This window comes from Cupressus sempervirens, chromosome 2 (assembly GCF_028749045.1).
Source record: "Cupressus sempervirens isolate cs-2001-9-10 chromosome 2, ASM2874904v1, whole genome shotgun sequence".
In the NCBI taxonomy this organism is placed as follows: domain Eukaryota; kingdom Viridiplantae; phylum Streptophyta; class Pinopsida; order Cupressales; family Cupressaceae; genus Cupressus; species Cupressus sempervirens.
The window spans coordinates 61,438,968-61,451,839 of NC_143119.1; the positions used below are offsets into that span (position 1 = coordinate 61,438,968).

At 37.9% G+C, this 12,872-nt stretch overlaps 1 protein-coding gene across 2 annotated transcripts; it reads left to right on the forward strand.

The window, feature by feature from the left end:
* Positions 1 to 3,323: 3,323 nt before the first annotated feature.
* On the forward strand, positions 3,324 to 6,663 carry LOC149571059 (LOB domain-containing protein 31-like). Of its 2 annotated transcripts, none has more exons than XM_089812630.1 (3): positions 3,324 to 3,664; positions 3,793 to 4,005; positions 5,682 to 6,663. In XM_089812630.1, exons 2-3 carry the CDS (start codon positions 3,816 to 3,818, stop codon positions 6,365 to 6,367), a joined length of 876 nt encoding a protein of 291 aa, XP_089668756.1. In that variant the 5' UTR covers positions 3,324 to 3,664; positions 3,793 to 3,815; the 3' UTR covers positions 6,368 to 6,663. The 2 variants fall into 2 exon arrangements, with proteins under 2 accessions (XP_089668756.1, XP_089668757.1); XM_089812631.1 differs by having other exon boundaries at positions 3,333 to 3,710.
* The last annotated feature ends 6,209 nt before the right edge of the window (positions 6,664 to 12,872 follow it).

Below are 12,872 nucleotides of genomic sequence, written 5' to 3' on the forward strand. Positions count from 1 at the left end.
ATTGTTAGTAATTGTCTCTTGTTCTTGAGTAAGGAGAGTTTTCTGGTGGAAGTTGCTGGGATGGGTGGTGATCTTCTATGCATTGAGCTTTCGATGGTTGAGAATAGTGCCCACAAATTGCTGGTTTGGTATATGCTTAAAGAGGGAGGGTTTGTCTCATTCATGGAGGCGCTAAACAGATATGACAAAAGTTGTTCTCTGCAATTCGTTAACTCTAGGGAGGACAAAAAGGTTATTGTTAATGGGATTTCGTTCCATATTTTAGAAAAAAAAATTCTCTTTGGCTATGGGCCTTGCAATGAAGGGGAGAAAGTGGCAGAAGGTGACTAGGTTGTTGATGAGGCGAGCCTAAATCATTTTTTTTTGGAGGGCAAAGAACCTATTCATCATAGGGGAAGGTTTATCAAGGAGAAGCTTTCGAAGCCGTGGAATGAAGTCTGCCTAGTGCTGATGAAGTATTTAATGCTTGAAGGGATGATGGTGTTTGCTACTATTGTCATTTCCCTCTTCTGAACCATTTCCTTCACCATGATCACATTTCTATTCCATTTTTTTCTCTGTTACACTATTTGGTTGATACGATTGTTGATGTTAAGGAGAAGATGAGAAAGGGGGTTAATTATACTATTCTCCATCAAGGGTTGATGTTCTGCCTAGATATCAATTTCACCTAGCTCTGTTACCCCCCTAGGATTGTTGAGGTCGACATTCCTGCTCTCCCTAACCCTCACCCCCACTAAATCCCACTCCAAATAATTGGACTTAGAGCCCCTAACCCCTAGCCTTCTCTTAGTGGGTCCTTGTGGAGAGGAAGAAGAAAGGTAAGGAGAAAGAGTCAGATGATTCAGAGGACAAGGGGGGAGGAGAAAGGAGGAGGTCTAAGAGAATTGCTAAGTCGAATGCTAAAAGGAATTTGAGGTATGGGGCCTCGCAGGAGGAGGATTCTAATTCGAAGGAGACGACCTACCCTAAACAAAGATTAAAATAGATGACTTCGAACTTTGGAGGGGGGGATATAGAGGAGGGGGAGGAGGAGGTCTCAAACTCCTCAATGTCTGGCTTGGGAGGTGTGACTAAAGGTGGGAAAGAGACAACTCATGTTTCAACTTCCATTGCACTGGGATGTGTGGACCTCACACGGGACCAGTTCCCTAACACAGTGGAAAGAGCGCCTTCCCCCATGACAGTGTCCTCGCTTGCTAAGGTTTTAACCATGGACAATGTTATCTCTAACCCCCTGATTTTATAGGAAGTAGCTAAGGATTCAGTGGATGGTAATTAGCGTGGAAAATGCGAGGACCTTGAGGAGGCTCAAAAATTGGCTAGCAAAGAGCTAAGGGAGAGAGTGCATGCCCTGGAGGAAAGAATGACACTTCTAGCCAAATTTACAATCAAGGTGACACATACTGTGACTACTACTTTGTAACTGTTGAAGGATAACTAGGAAGGAGATTTGACCAATGGAGATGCCAAAATGTTGTTCAACTTCTTGGTTGAGGACTGGGCTAACATCCTCCTCAAGTGAAAGGATGAGAAGAAGCCCAATTAGGGTTGTTTCCTCTTTGTTTTCTATGCTTTTTGTTTGCTGGTTCAAGAACCCTGATAGTTTCAAGGCAGTTGTGCCTTTGCTTAAAGACTTTTATAGTTTATGTTGTTATGGTACAAGCAATAGTAGTTTGATGCCTACTAAAACTCTTATTTTGATCTTTTCGGGTGATGTTTTTGAGATTACAAGCGTTAGGGGGTGATTTTGACTACTGGTTTTCTGATGGTAGTAGTCTGCTTTATCTATTGTAAGGGCCAACCCTCTTGTTTGGCTACTTTTTAATTCAAAAACATAAATTAGCAGAGGAGAAGAATGGGTGCATGTTCAATGCTAAACGGTCTTAAAAAGTGATATGATCTATGGGCGTGCACTAAGACATGTTTAATGGTTTAGTTTGTACAATATGAGTGGTTGCTTTTTGAACTCTAGATGTATCTATTGGGGATAGACATTAGTGGGACATTTTTAGCGTACCATTATAGTGTTGTCTTGTGCTCGTCTATTAGATTCACCTCTTATAACATATATTGGAGTGATGTAGTGGCACATCTCTCTTAGTAGTTGGAGATCCAACATGAAAAATTTGAAATATAATTACATTATATAATGGCTATGATTTGGTTTTACATTATGATTAGGGTTACAATTTAAGGTTATGATTAATATTAAGGTTAGGACATGAGTTTATATCATGGTTAGTATTATGGACAAGGTTAGCTTTAGGATTATTGTGAGAGTCATAACTAGTATCATGATTAGAATTAGGATTTTTGAAATGATTTCTGGGGAAGATTGTGTGAGAGTTTTGATGAAAAAACTCTCACACAATCTTCCCCAGAAATCATTTCAATATTCATGGATTGTGGAAATCTGTTTGCTTTGATTAGGATTTTTATTAGGGTTAGCGTTTTGAATTAAGGTTAAATTATAAATTAGAGATTAAGATTAGACTTGTGATTATTAAGATTAATATTATAATTAGATTTAGAATTCATGTTATAATTGTAGTTGTGGTCAGAGTTAGGGTTAGAATAAATATTTAGATTTATGTTACAATGAGAAATAATAATAGATATGGGTCAATGAAATATGGGTCAACGAGTTTGACTCAAAAATCACACAGTTAAATCCTGATAGCAATATCACAATTTGACTTGCTGTGGAAATTATCTCCTACTTATCAATTGATGAGCTTAAGGGGCTTTCTAATGAATGGTTCATAAGGCACAACACTTGGTGAAGGTTTTGCAAATGAGGTTGCAAGCTTTGGGTTTAGCCATGGAGGAAACTCCATAGTTAAACGCGCTCAAGTTGGAGTAGTACTGGGATGGGTGACCTCCCGAGAAGTCCCGGTGCTTCAAAAATCACACAGTTAAATCTTGTCGTGATTAGAATTAAGGAATATGATTCAAAACTTATGTTTCACTTTATATACTTTTGTTCAATAAATAAAAGGTTAATATTTTGAATTAAAGATGAATCATAAATTAGTATTAGGATTAGATCCAAGTTTTTATTAAGATTGAGATTAAAGATTATATTTAGATTTAGAACTCTTACATAGAATAAATATTTAGATTTCTATTATTTTGAAATTAATATTAGATTCAAGATCTGACTTAAAAATTAAGATCAAATAATTACGAATAGAATGGAAAACCACCGACTGCCCAAACAATGGGAGCTTTTTTGCGAGGGAATTTAGCATTCCAACTTTTGCGACATGGACTTCGCTTTCCTATTATTTTAAAAGGTGATAAACGAGGGGCGTTGAACGCGTTCTAAGATCCGACATTTGGCTTTGGACAGAGCGCGTTATATACCGGTGGATTGTGGGAATTTCTCATTTCTCATTTCTCATTCATTTGCACATTTGCCATTACCAATCTCTGCTATGATCACCGACACATGTACGATACTCTGCGACACCAGCACAGAAATTGCCCACTCAACCTTTTTTCCCCTTCACAGCTTTCACGTGTTCTCAAATTCTCTAGAGCCGTGATACATTCATTCATTCATAGCCTTTTCTATGCTCACGCTTGGCCTTTCACAAAAGGACTCTGATCAAAGGGATTTGCAGACCGATCCAGTCAACGAACGCTCGGAAAACTTAAGGTAGATACCTAAACACACTGGAACGAGGAGGTTTTGTTCTTTCCATGTGAGGGCCTTTTTTTCCCTTTGTCTTGGCATATATGTTGTGGAGATGGGTTTTTTTAACGTGAATAGTTTAATGGGTGCAGGATATTTTCTGAGGGGTGGGAGAATGAGGATGAGCTGTAATGGATGCCGCGTGCTGAGGAAGGGTTGCAGTGAAAACTGCAGTATAAGACCCTGCTTGGAGTGGATTAAGAACGCCGAGTCTCAAGCAAATGCTACCGTCTTCCTCGCAAAGTTTTATGGCCGCGCTGGCCTCACCAGCCTCATCAACGCCGGCCCACAACATCTCAGGCCTGGTAATTATATTTCTATTCTCTACCTTATTCTCTCGATTGTATTGATGATAGATTGTTGGATCATAGAATATCATGATGATCTTAAACGTTGATTCAAAAAGATACCTTCTCATGTTGTTGAAAAGCTTTCCATACCACTCTACAAACTTAATCTTATAAATCCTTATTCATGAAATGAGTGGGATTATTTGGGAAAAAGAAATAGCAATGGATTCCACTATCATCAGATCTCATACCCACTTGATATTTTGGATACAAAGCCAGACAATATTCTTTTCTTGCAATAGAAGTCATCTTGGTATTCCTTGAAAGTCTTTAATGACATTCACAGTGGTCCTTAATGATATTCACAATATTTTTGATGGATGATGGTGTTGTCTATGGACATCTTTCAACAAAACCTTGACATCAAAGATGCGTAAATCACTATGTTTGTTCTTTCATCGGCCACCATATCTCTTTTGAAGTACTAACCAACAAAATTGATCAGTGTTCTTTTATACCTTGAATTTTGAAATATCCTTCCACTCTTATGAATTCCATCATTCGGCTTCCACTATTGAAAAAAATGCTGCAACTAAACTGTTGGGATTGAAGAATATTTGGGTATCTTGCACGCAAAGCCATATTCGAGTTATCCTCGCCTTACTCAACAAGGACATCCCATTGAAAAACCACATGTTGTGGCACATATACCTGTTCTCCTAGACTAAACTAATTCATACGCTTTACCCATATTCCTGACCTTTGCTACCTCTGTCATAAATCCTTAAAATAATCTCCTTACACAAAGGTTCAGGATACAAAAGTCTGTGTACTTCGAAGAAAAAGAAACCCTCCCCATCTTTTTATATCAATATTCTTCCATAATTTTGTCACGGGGTTCTATTGTAGAGAGCTTTTCGTGGCAGAAATTAGCTTATGAGGCCTACTCTCTTTCAAATTAATTGAGTCTTCTAAATTCACGTTAATCTGATTTTGTTTCATTGGCATAAATTCAAGATTTCTAGTCTCCTCCAAATTCATGTTAACATTGACCTTGTTTTATTGGTACGACAAGGTCTAGTATCTTCTAAACAAGGTGGTGTTTCATTGACACAAGATCACAAGGTCTAGTCTCTCCTAAACTCATACTAACGGGACCTTGAGTCATTATCATGATGAGATCCACTCTCTCAAACTCATATTGATATGGCCTTTTTCTATTGGCACAACATGACACTAGAACTAGTCTCTTCCAAATCCATGTTTGTTTGATCAAGGTTACATTGACATGAAATAAAGAGGTCTAGCCTATTTTAAACTCATTAACATATCCTTGCTTCATTCACACAAAGTCTAGTCTCTCCGAAACTCTTATGTTAACATCATGACCTTATTTCATTCACGAGGTCACAAAGAACTCTCCTAAACTCATTTAAACATAACCTATATTCATTATCATGATGAAATCCACTCTCTCAAATTTATATTGGCACGGCCTTATTTTATTGGCATGAGGTCAGGAGAGCTAGTCTCTTCCCAATCTACTTTAAAATGCTTCAATAGCAAGACACCAGTAAAACTTCTTGCACAAAACAAGTCTTCTTTTCTTGTAAACAATTTTGTGTGTAAATGACAAATTGACATTTAATTGTGTTCTAAAACTGCTTTCTTTAATGTGAATTGTATTGCAGCTATCTTTAGGTCTCTGTTGTACGAGGCATGCGGGAGAATGGTGAATCCCATATATGGAGCAGTGGGTCTTCTGTGGTCAGGCAACTGGCAGACATGTCAGGCAGCAGTGGAGAGCATACTCAAAGGCTGCCCAATACACCCCATGACAGGATCTCCATCAGAGGCCCTTCAGATCATCACAGAACATAACAACAACACCAATACCAATACCAACAAAACTAGTACAAATCCTCCTCTTCTTCCTCCTTCGGCATTGATGCAATCCATTGCAAACGAGCTCCACAAGGTGAAAACAAAGGGCAGATTCAAGCAACCAAAGAAGGCCTCCAAGCTGCCGGCCATGAATGACATTGCACACATACTATCCGATGCAGAAGCCGCCTCCGAAGTCTGCAATTTGCAGTGGGGGCAGTCTTTCCCAGGCGAGGAATCAGATAATAACGCTCCCCATTGTCTCCTTTCAAGCGATTCCAGCAGCGAATCTGATGAGCACCATCATTGCAATTATGTCAGGGAGATCAGCAGAGCGGGATTCGAACCCGAGACCAAGGATTTGGTAACCCACCAACAGGAATTAGTGCCACCAGCAGCTCATGCCGATCAGTGCGAATCAGATTTGGAGTTAGAACTCACTCTTTGTTGCCATTCGCCTCTCATAAAGCAATCAAATGCTCCGTGCCTGTAAATCTTTACATTTTGGGCTAATTGGGTCATTGAAATAATGGTGGAATCTATTGTATTGTTTGTGTAAAAAAGGAAAAGAGAGACTTTTGCACCAGAGGCGGCTTGGGCGAATGATTGATGAACAAGCGATTGGACAGCCATAGAATTTTAAACAATTGTTTTGTTGTTGGTATAGTTTTCAGTCAAATTACACAGGTTTTAGAAGCTTGTAAAGAGAAAACTTTTGTCTACAAGGTTTTTTTCGTACCGGGATTTCCGAAAAGGTCTATATACACTGGACATCGCATTTTAAAGGTTTTTGGGTTGGCTAAGATGCATGAGCCTTTTAATTCCTTTTACGTTTCCACAAACTAATTCTTCTTTTTAACGATTGCTCTAAAAATACACGGTGAAGTTTGAAGCGTACCGTTCATGCGAATTTCCTTTTTCTGAAAGCTCTTAGAATCTTTCTTTTAATGCTTAGGTTAGTTGGGAAAACAGGTATTTTCTTTTAAATTTGTGATGGACTATTAATATTTTTTTTTTTTGGAGTTCTTTTAAGAGCTGTGATTGGGGGTATTTGTAACAAAACTAGATTGGGGGTATTTGTAACAAAACTACAATAAGGTTGGTGATATTCATGCAACATTCCTTTCTACTAAAGGACTTGGGAGAAATTGACTTGGATGAGCTCATATTTTACCACATAGAATGGTCCACTAATATGCTAACAAAAACTCTTGCATCTTATTTACATGTCAAATAATATTTAATAATCATAATATTATCAAATTAATTGATACATATAATTTGTCATGGTATATGTAATAAGGAAAATAATTTAAAAGTAAAATAAATTAATTTTTAAATAAGTAAATATAACTAAAACATTTGTCTTAATTTTTAAAAGGCCAGTGTAAGAAGTTGATTCCATGGGGGTACTTTCAAACTTGGCTATTTTTTTGAAATGTAAACCCACAAAATGGAGTCATTGCTAATATTGAATGGGGTAGCCTTTTGATTTGGGACTCGAGCTTAAACACAAATAAGAGTTTTATACGTCAAGGGGCTTTGAACCAAAATCTATGAAAAGTGAGCCCATTTGAAATAGGCACCTATTCCAAATGGGGTTGTGGTTCATAAATATATATACGTTTTTATAGCAAGGACCAGGGCACATTTTCAATGAATATCATCCTATTTTTTAGTGTGACTCCAGCTCCATTTTTTATGTAAATCTAGGTAGGCTATAATATGGAATGAGGCAAAGTTTTTTTTATTTTTAAAATTGACAATGCGAGGTTTTGAACTAATGACCTCCTTGAAGGAAGCCATGCTAATTCATCGTTATGCTGCGGGTCTCAAGCTCAAACGTAAATTGAGGTCTTGTGTGTCGCAAGACTGAAAACGAAAATCTACGAATAGTGCTTGCCCATATGAAACAAAACCTAATTCAAATGGGGTTGTGTTTTAGAAATGTATTTAATTTTTCTAACAAGGACATGGCGATTTCAAGGACAATAATTTCTTAAGACTTATCAGTTTAGCTACTGAACATAGCTTGATTTAGATACCTCTTCCAATTGCTTGACCAGTCATAGAACTGTGTTGTGCCTTCTTTGGGCTCTGCAACTTCAATATTTGGTCACTTGTGTGCTTTACTCTCTAAACTTGAGCACATGATATTGTTTGCATTATTTTGGGTTCGCTTTCCTCTTCTCAGCACAATCACTTCCTTGAAGATGATCTCTCCCTGATCAATCTTCTTCACTCTATGAGATTTCACATTACCTTGGCACTTCTGGCTCTTAGGCTATTTGCTTGGCAATCTAACCTTCTCCCTTTCAACTTTATTTGTCTTTATACTCTTCTTCTTGCTTTGTTTGGAAGTGTCGATCTAAGAATTCAAATTTTGAATTCCCTCCATATTACTAACTTAGTCACTCGTTGATGTGGTGCACCACCCTTGTTAGATGGTGGCGTGTTCATACACGAGTCAAAGGTGCAATGTGTTTTTGGTGACTAACTTTAGTTGTAAAGAATTCAAATTTGAATTCTTTCGATTGTGCCTTAGTCCTTTCTCCCATCACCATTAAATATGATGTTGATTGCACTCTTACCCTCTGCATGACTAGGTAGTCACATGTATCTTGCTTTATGCTCTTCATACTGAGTCACCTTGCTATTGTGTCTTCTATTTCTGCCACTTGGCTTTCTTCTTCTTGTGTGGACTTCACTTGGCATGCTTTGTCTAAGTGGATCACCTTTGTCATCACTTCCACTGTGCTTGTCATATTTCTTGATTCATTTTGAGTGTTAGGGTCGCATCTTGTTGTGCCTTACTGGTTGTGCCTATCTACTGGTCCATGATCCCTTCACTTATGTTGCCAGCAAAAACAAGACCTTTGATGACTAAGTCTACCAGTTTTTCAGCTAGGCCAACAATCTTCCCCTTTGGTATTGATGGAAACAATTAGTTGTTTTAGAAATTTTTGCATTAAGTGTGTGCATTTTTCTTCCTCCGTTGTCTCCCCCTGAGATAGTGTAGTTTTATGCTATGATCATGTACAACACATTTTCTTCCTCTCAACTTCCCCCCCATTGACAGCAATTCCAAAGGTGATCATATTTCCTTGTTGGTTTCTTTCTTGATTACTCCCCCTATGGAGTAGTCCTTCATTACCATCAATCCAATTGGAGAGTAATCCATTCCTTAAACATGGATTGATGTCGGCTTGGTTTGGCTTAGTTTAGACTGGATAGGGATAATAGCCCTAATATCTCAAATACTCAAGCATATCTTTCTGAAGAGGCTTGGTGAAGATATCATCTAATTGCTCCTTGGTTGGTACATATTCAAAAGCTAACCTCTTTTTCTTGCACTTGTTCCCTCAGAAAGTGGTATTTGATGGATATGCGCTTGGTCTTTGAGTGCATGACCAGAATTTTGGATGTATTGATAGCACTAGTGTTATCGAAATTGATAACTATAGGTTTCTCCATTTTCTCTTGGATTCCTTCAAGTAGTTGTTTGACCTAGACAATTTGAGTGCAAATCATAACTGTAATAACATATTCCTCTTCTTGTTGGTCCAGGCAACCAACCTTCCTCCAAGGAAGAATGCACCTCCAGTTATGCTCTTCATGTCATCTATGTTCCCTGCCCAACCAACATCTATTAGACATTGAGTTCAAAGTTTCCTTTGCGAGGATACCATAGACCATACTCTTGGGTACCTTTTAGATACTTGAAGACTCTCTTCACAATCACCATATATGACTCCTTTGAGTTGGTTGAGAATCTGGCCACTAATTCGATTGCTTGTACTATACCTAGTCAACTATGTACCAAATATTGTAGTTTACCTATCATTGACCACTAAAGTGTCTCATTTACTTCGGGTCTTTCATCCTCCTTTGATAGCTTGCAACCATTTTCCATTGGATTTTCTATCGATCTTGTGTCTTCCATACCAAATGTTTTAAGTATTTCTTTGACATAATTTGTTTTCCCTATGAAGATACCCCCTTTTAGTTGGGACAGTTGAAGTCCAATGAAGAACTTGATTTCTCTAATCATAGATATTTCGAACTCGTTCTTCATGGCTTTAGCAAAGCCAACACTTGGCTTGTCATCTCCACCAAAGATGATATCATCAATGATGATTTATGTAATCAATGGGTTTGTTTCTGAATCTTTCTTAATGTATAGATTGTAGTTATCATTGGTTCTTACAAACCCAATCTTTATCAGACATGAGCCTAGCCTCTCATACCATGCTCTTGGTGCCTATTTTAGTCCATACAAGGCATTTTTTAGCTACACACTTGGTTCTTGCCTTGTTCATTCTCAAATCCCCCAAGTTTCTTGATGTAGACCTCCTTTTCCAGAACTTCATTCAGGATTATAGACTTTACGTCCATATGATATACTTTGGATTTTTTTGTGTGTAACAAATGCTATGATTATCGCAACTCCTTCCAATCTGGCCATTGGTGTGAAGGTTTCTCCGTAATCTATACCTTCTTCTTGTGTATATCCCTTGCAAACAAGTGTGGCCTTATTTCTAATCACCTCTCCATCTTCATTCATTTTTGTTTTGAAACACTCACTTTGTGTCGATGACATTCATGTCATTTGGTTGGTCTACTAAGGTGCATGTGTCATTTTAAACTATCTAGTCAATTTATTCATCCATGGTCTTCCTCCAATCTTCATCCTTCAGAGCTTCTCTTGTAGCCTTAGGCTCTATGCGTGAGATTAAAAATACCATCTCTCTCACCTTTCTCCTAGTCATTACCCTAGCATCCTTTTCTCAATGATTTGGTCTACTGAGTGGTGTCTTCTCACATACTTGTCTAACATCAGCTCCCCTTCAGGTGCTTCTACCTTATGCTCATTAGGTCTGGCTTCTTGGGCTCAAACTAACACAATTTCTTGTACATGTTCTTTCTCAATTGTTACACTTTCTACAATGTCACTTAGTGGAATGTACTCAAATTGTCACCTCTTCTTTGTTCTCCTATAGCTAGTAGCTTTCCTTTTTTGTCAAATATTTTGCAAGACCTTTTGTTGAACTCAAACTTGTAGCCTTTGTCCATTAGCTTAGCCATACTCAAAAAGTTGTATTTCAGTCCCTCAGTATATAGACATCTTCATAGGCAGTGGATCCATTTATGGATACAATACCCTTACCTATCACCATACAAGGTGAGTTGTTTCCGAACTTCACCATTCCTCCATCATAGGCCTTGACCTTGTGGAACTTTCTCCTATCACCTGACATGTGATGTGAGAAACCATTATCTATTACCTATGCTTTGTGTACCAGTACTTATTATCAGGGCTCTCTCCACCCTTTCTTATGTGATAGAAACAAATGACACTTCATCCTCATCATCTTCCTTCTCCTTGGTTGACTCTTCATCAGTCACACCTTCTTCTATGATGTAACATGACTTCTTCTCCTTTTCTTTTGACCACTTCTTGCTAGAACCTTTCCAATTGCTATTAAATTCTCTAGTCGTTGGTCTCCTTTCTAACAGGTTCTAGACATCTAGCAACATAATGCCCTACCTTTTATTAGTTAAAGCATTTGAAAGGAAGCTTACCCTTGTACTTCCCTTTACCTTTGACCATTCTTTCTGGGAACAGAGCTTCCAACTCTTCTTGTTCAACTTCTTCAGCATATAGGCCCTCCAACTCCTTTCCATGTCCGGACGAGCTTTTTTCTCCTCTTTCTCTTGGCACTATAATTGGTGTGATTGAGGCCTTGAATGCAGTTTCAACCTTAGCTAGTTGACTCTTTTCAAAATTGCTAAGTTTAAACATAGTGAACTTGCCTATCAATGCATCGAGTGACACCTCCATCTTGTCAACAATTCTTAGCTCTTGGATGGCTAACACCCTGATGGCATACTTAGGTAGTAGCATTCTTAGCATCTTGTTCACACACCCACCTTCTGATATTACTCCTCTGCATGATTTGATGGATAACATGATGTCCTTTATTCACTTTCCTTTGGATTCAATCTCTTCATCTTCTTGCATTCTCATGTCATCAAACTTTCCTCATGGATTTTTAGCCTTAGCCCTCATGACATGCTTGTCTCCCCCATTAACGACCTTTAGCTTCTCCCACATTTTGTGTATTGTCTCTAGTTTATCCACATCTTTATATTCAGAGTATGACATGGTGCTCGCTAGATCATCCATTTTGGTTATATGTATCTCCTTTTCCTTTAGCTGGTCAAAACTGAGTGATTCCAGTAAGCATCTCCAAGAGTCTTAAGATGCAAGTGCATCTTTCTACACCATGAGATGTAGCTTTCCCTAGAGAACTTTGATACATCTATTTTAATCATCTTGATCTTTTTCACGAGTTGTTAAACTCTTGTCTTCTTGAGTACCTAGGCTCTGATGCCAATTGCTTGTCCCACCTATAGGTCTGTATACTGAGAGGGGATTGGGTGGGGGGTGAATCAATATACACAATATGCACAAATTTTTACTTCAATTAACATTCACTACTTCTCTATAGGTTAGTAATCAATTGATCAAGATTAAGAAAAAACATATCACGTGAAAATAATAATGCACAAAACAATATTTATCTTGTGGAACCCAACTAGGATAAAAACCATATTGTGTGAGTTGATCCTCACAAGTTTGCACTCTTCTAAAGTTTTCTCAGTCAAGATCTTATCTCTATTAAAACTTTACAATGACACTTTAAGGGGATTTGAATAAGACATGTTAAGGTCTTTCTCTGTTAAGAGTAACCTGGTTAGAGGTTTTTGAAACACAAGTTAATATGTCACCCTATGAAGGTATTACTATGAAGAACCTATTAGGGTCCATCCTCGACTGGGTTTGTTTTTGTATACATAAGTAAACAATAGAGAAATGACCTACTAGTTTAGCTAGTAAAATTAGCTTGATTCATATCCCTCTTCCACTTGTTTGACTAGTATTAGAACTATGCTCTTCTTGTTGATTTATGGAGGTGTAAGCTAGATATTGAGAG

Bases quoted from the DNA above. Each gene is read 5' to 3' on its own strand.
- LOC149571059 (XM_089812630.1), top strand. From the start codon at position 3,816: ATGAGGATGAGCTGTAATGGATGCCGCGTGCTGAGGAAGGGTTGCAGT. The intron at 4,006-5,681 runs GTAATTATATTT...ATTGTATTGCAG, and splicing joins CCCACAACATCTCAGGCCTG to CTATCTTTAGGTCTCTGTTG.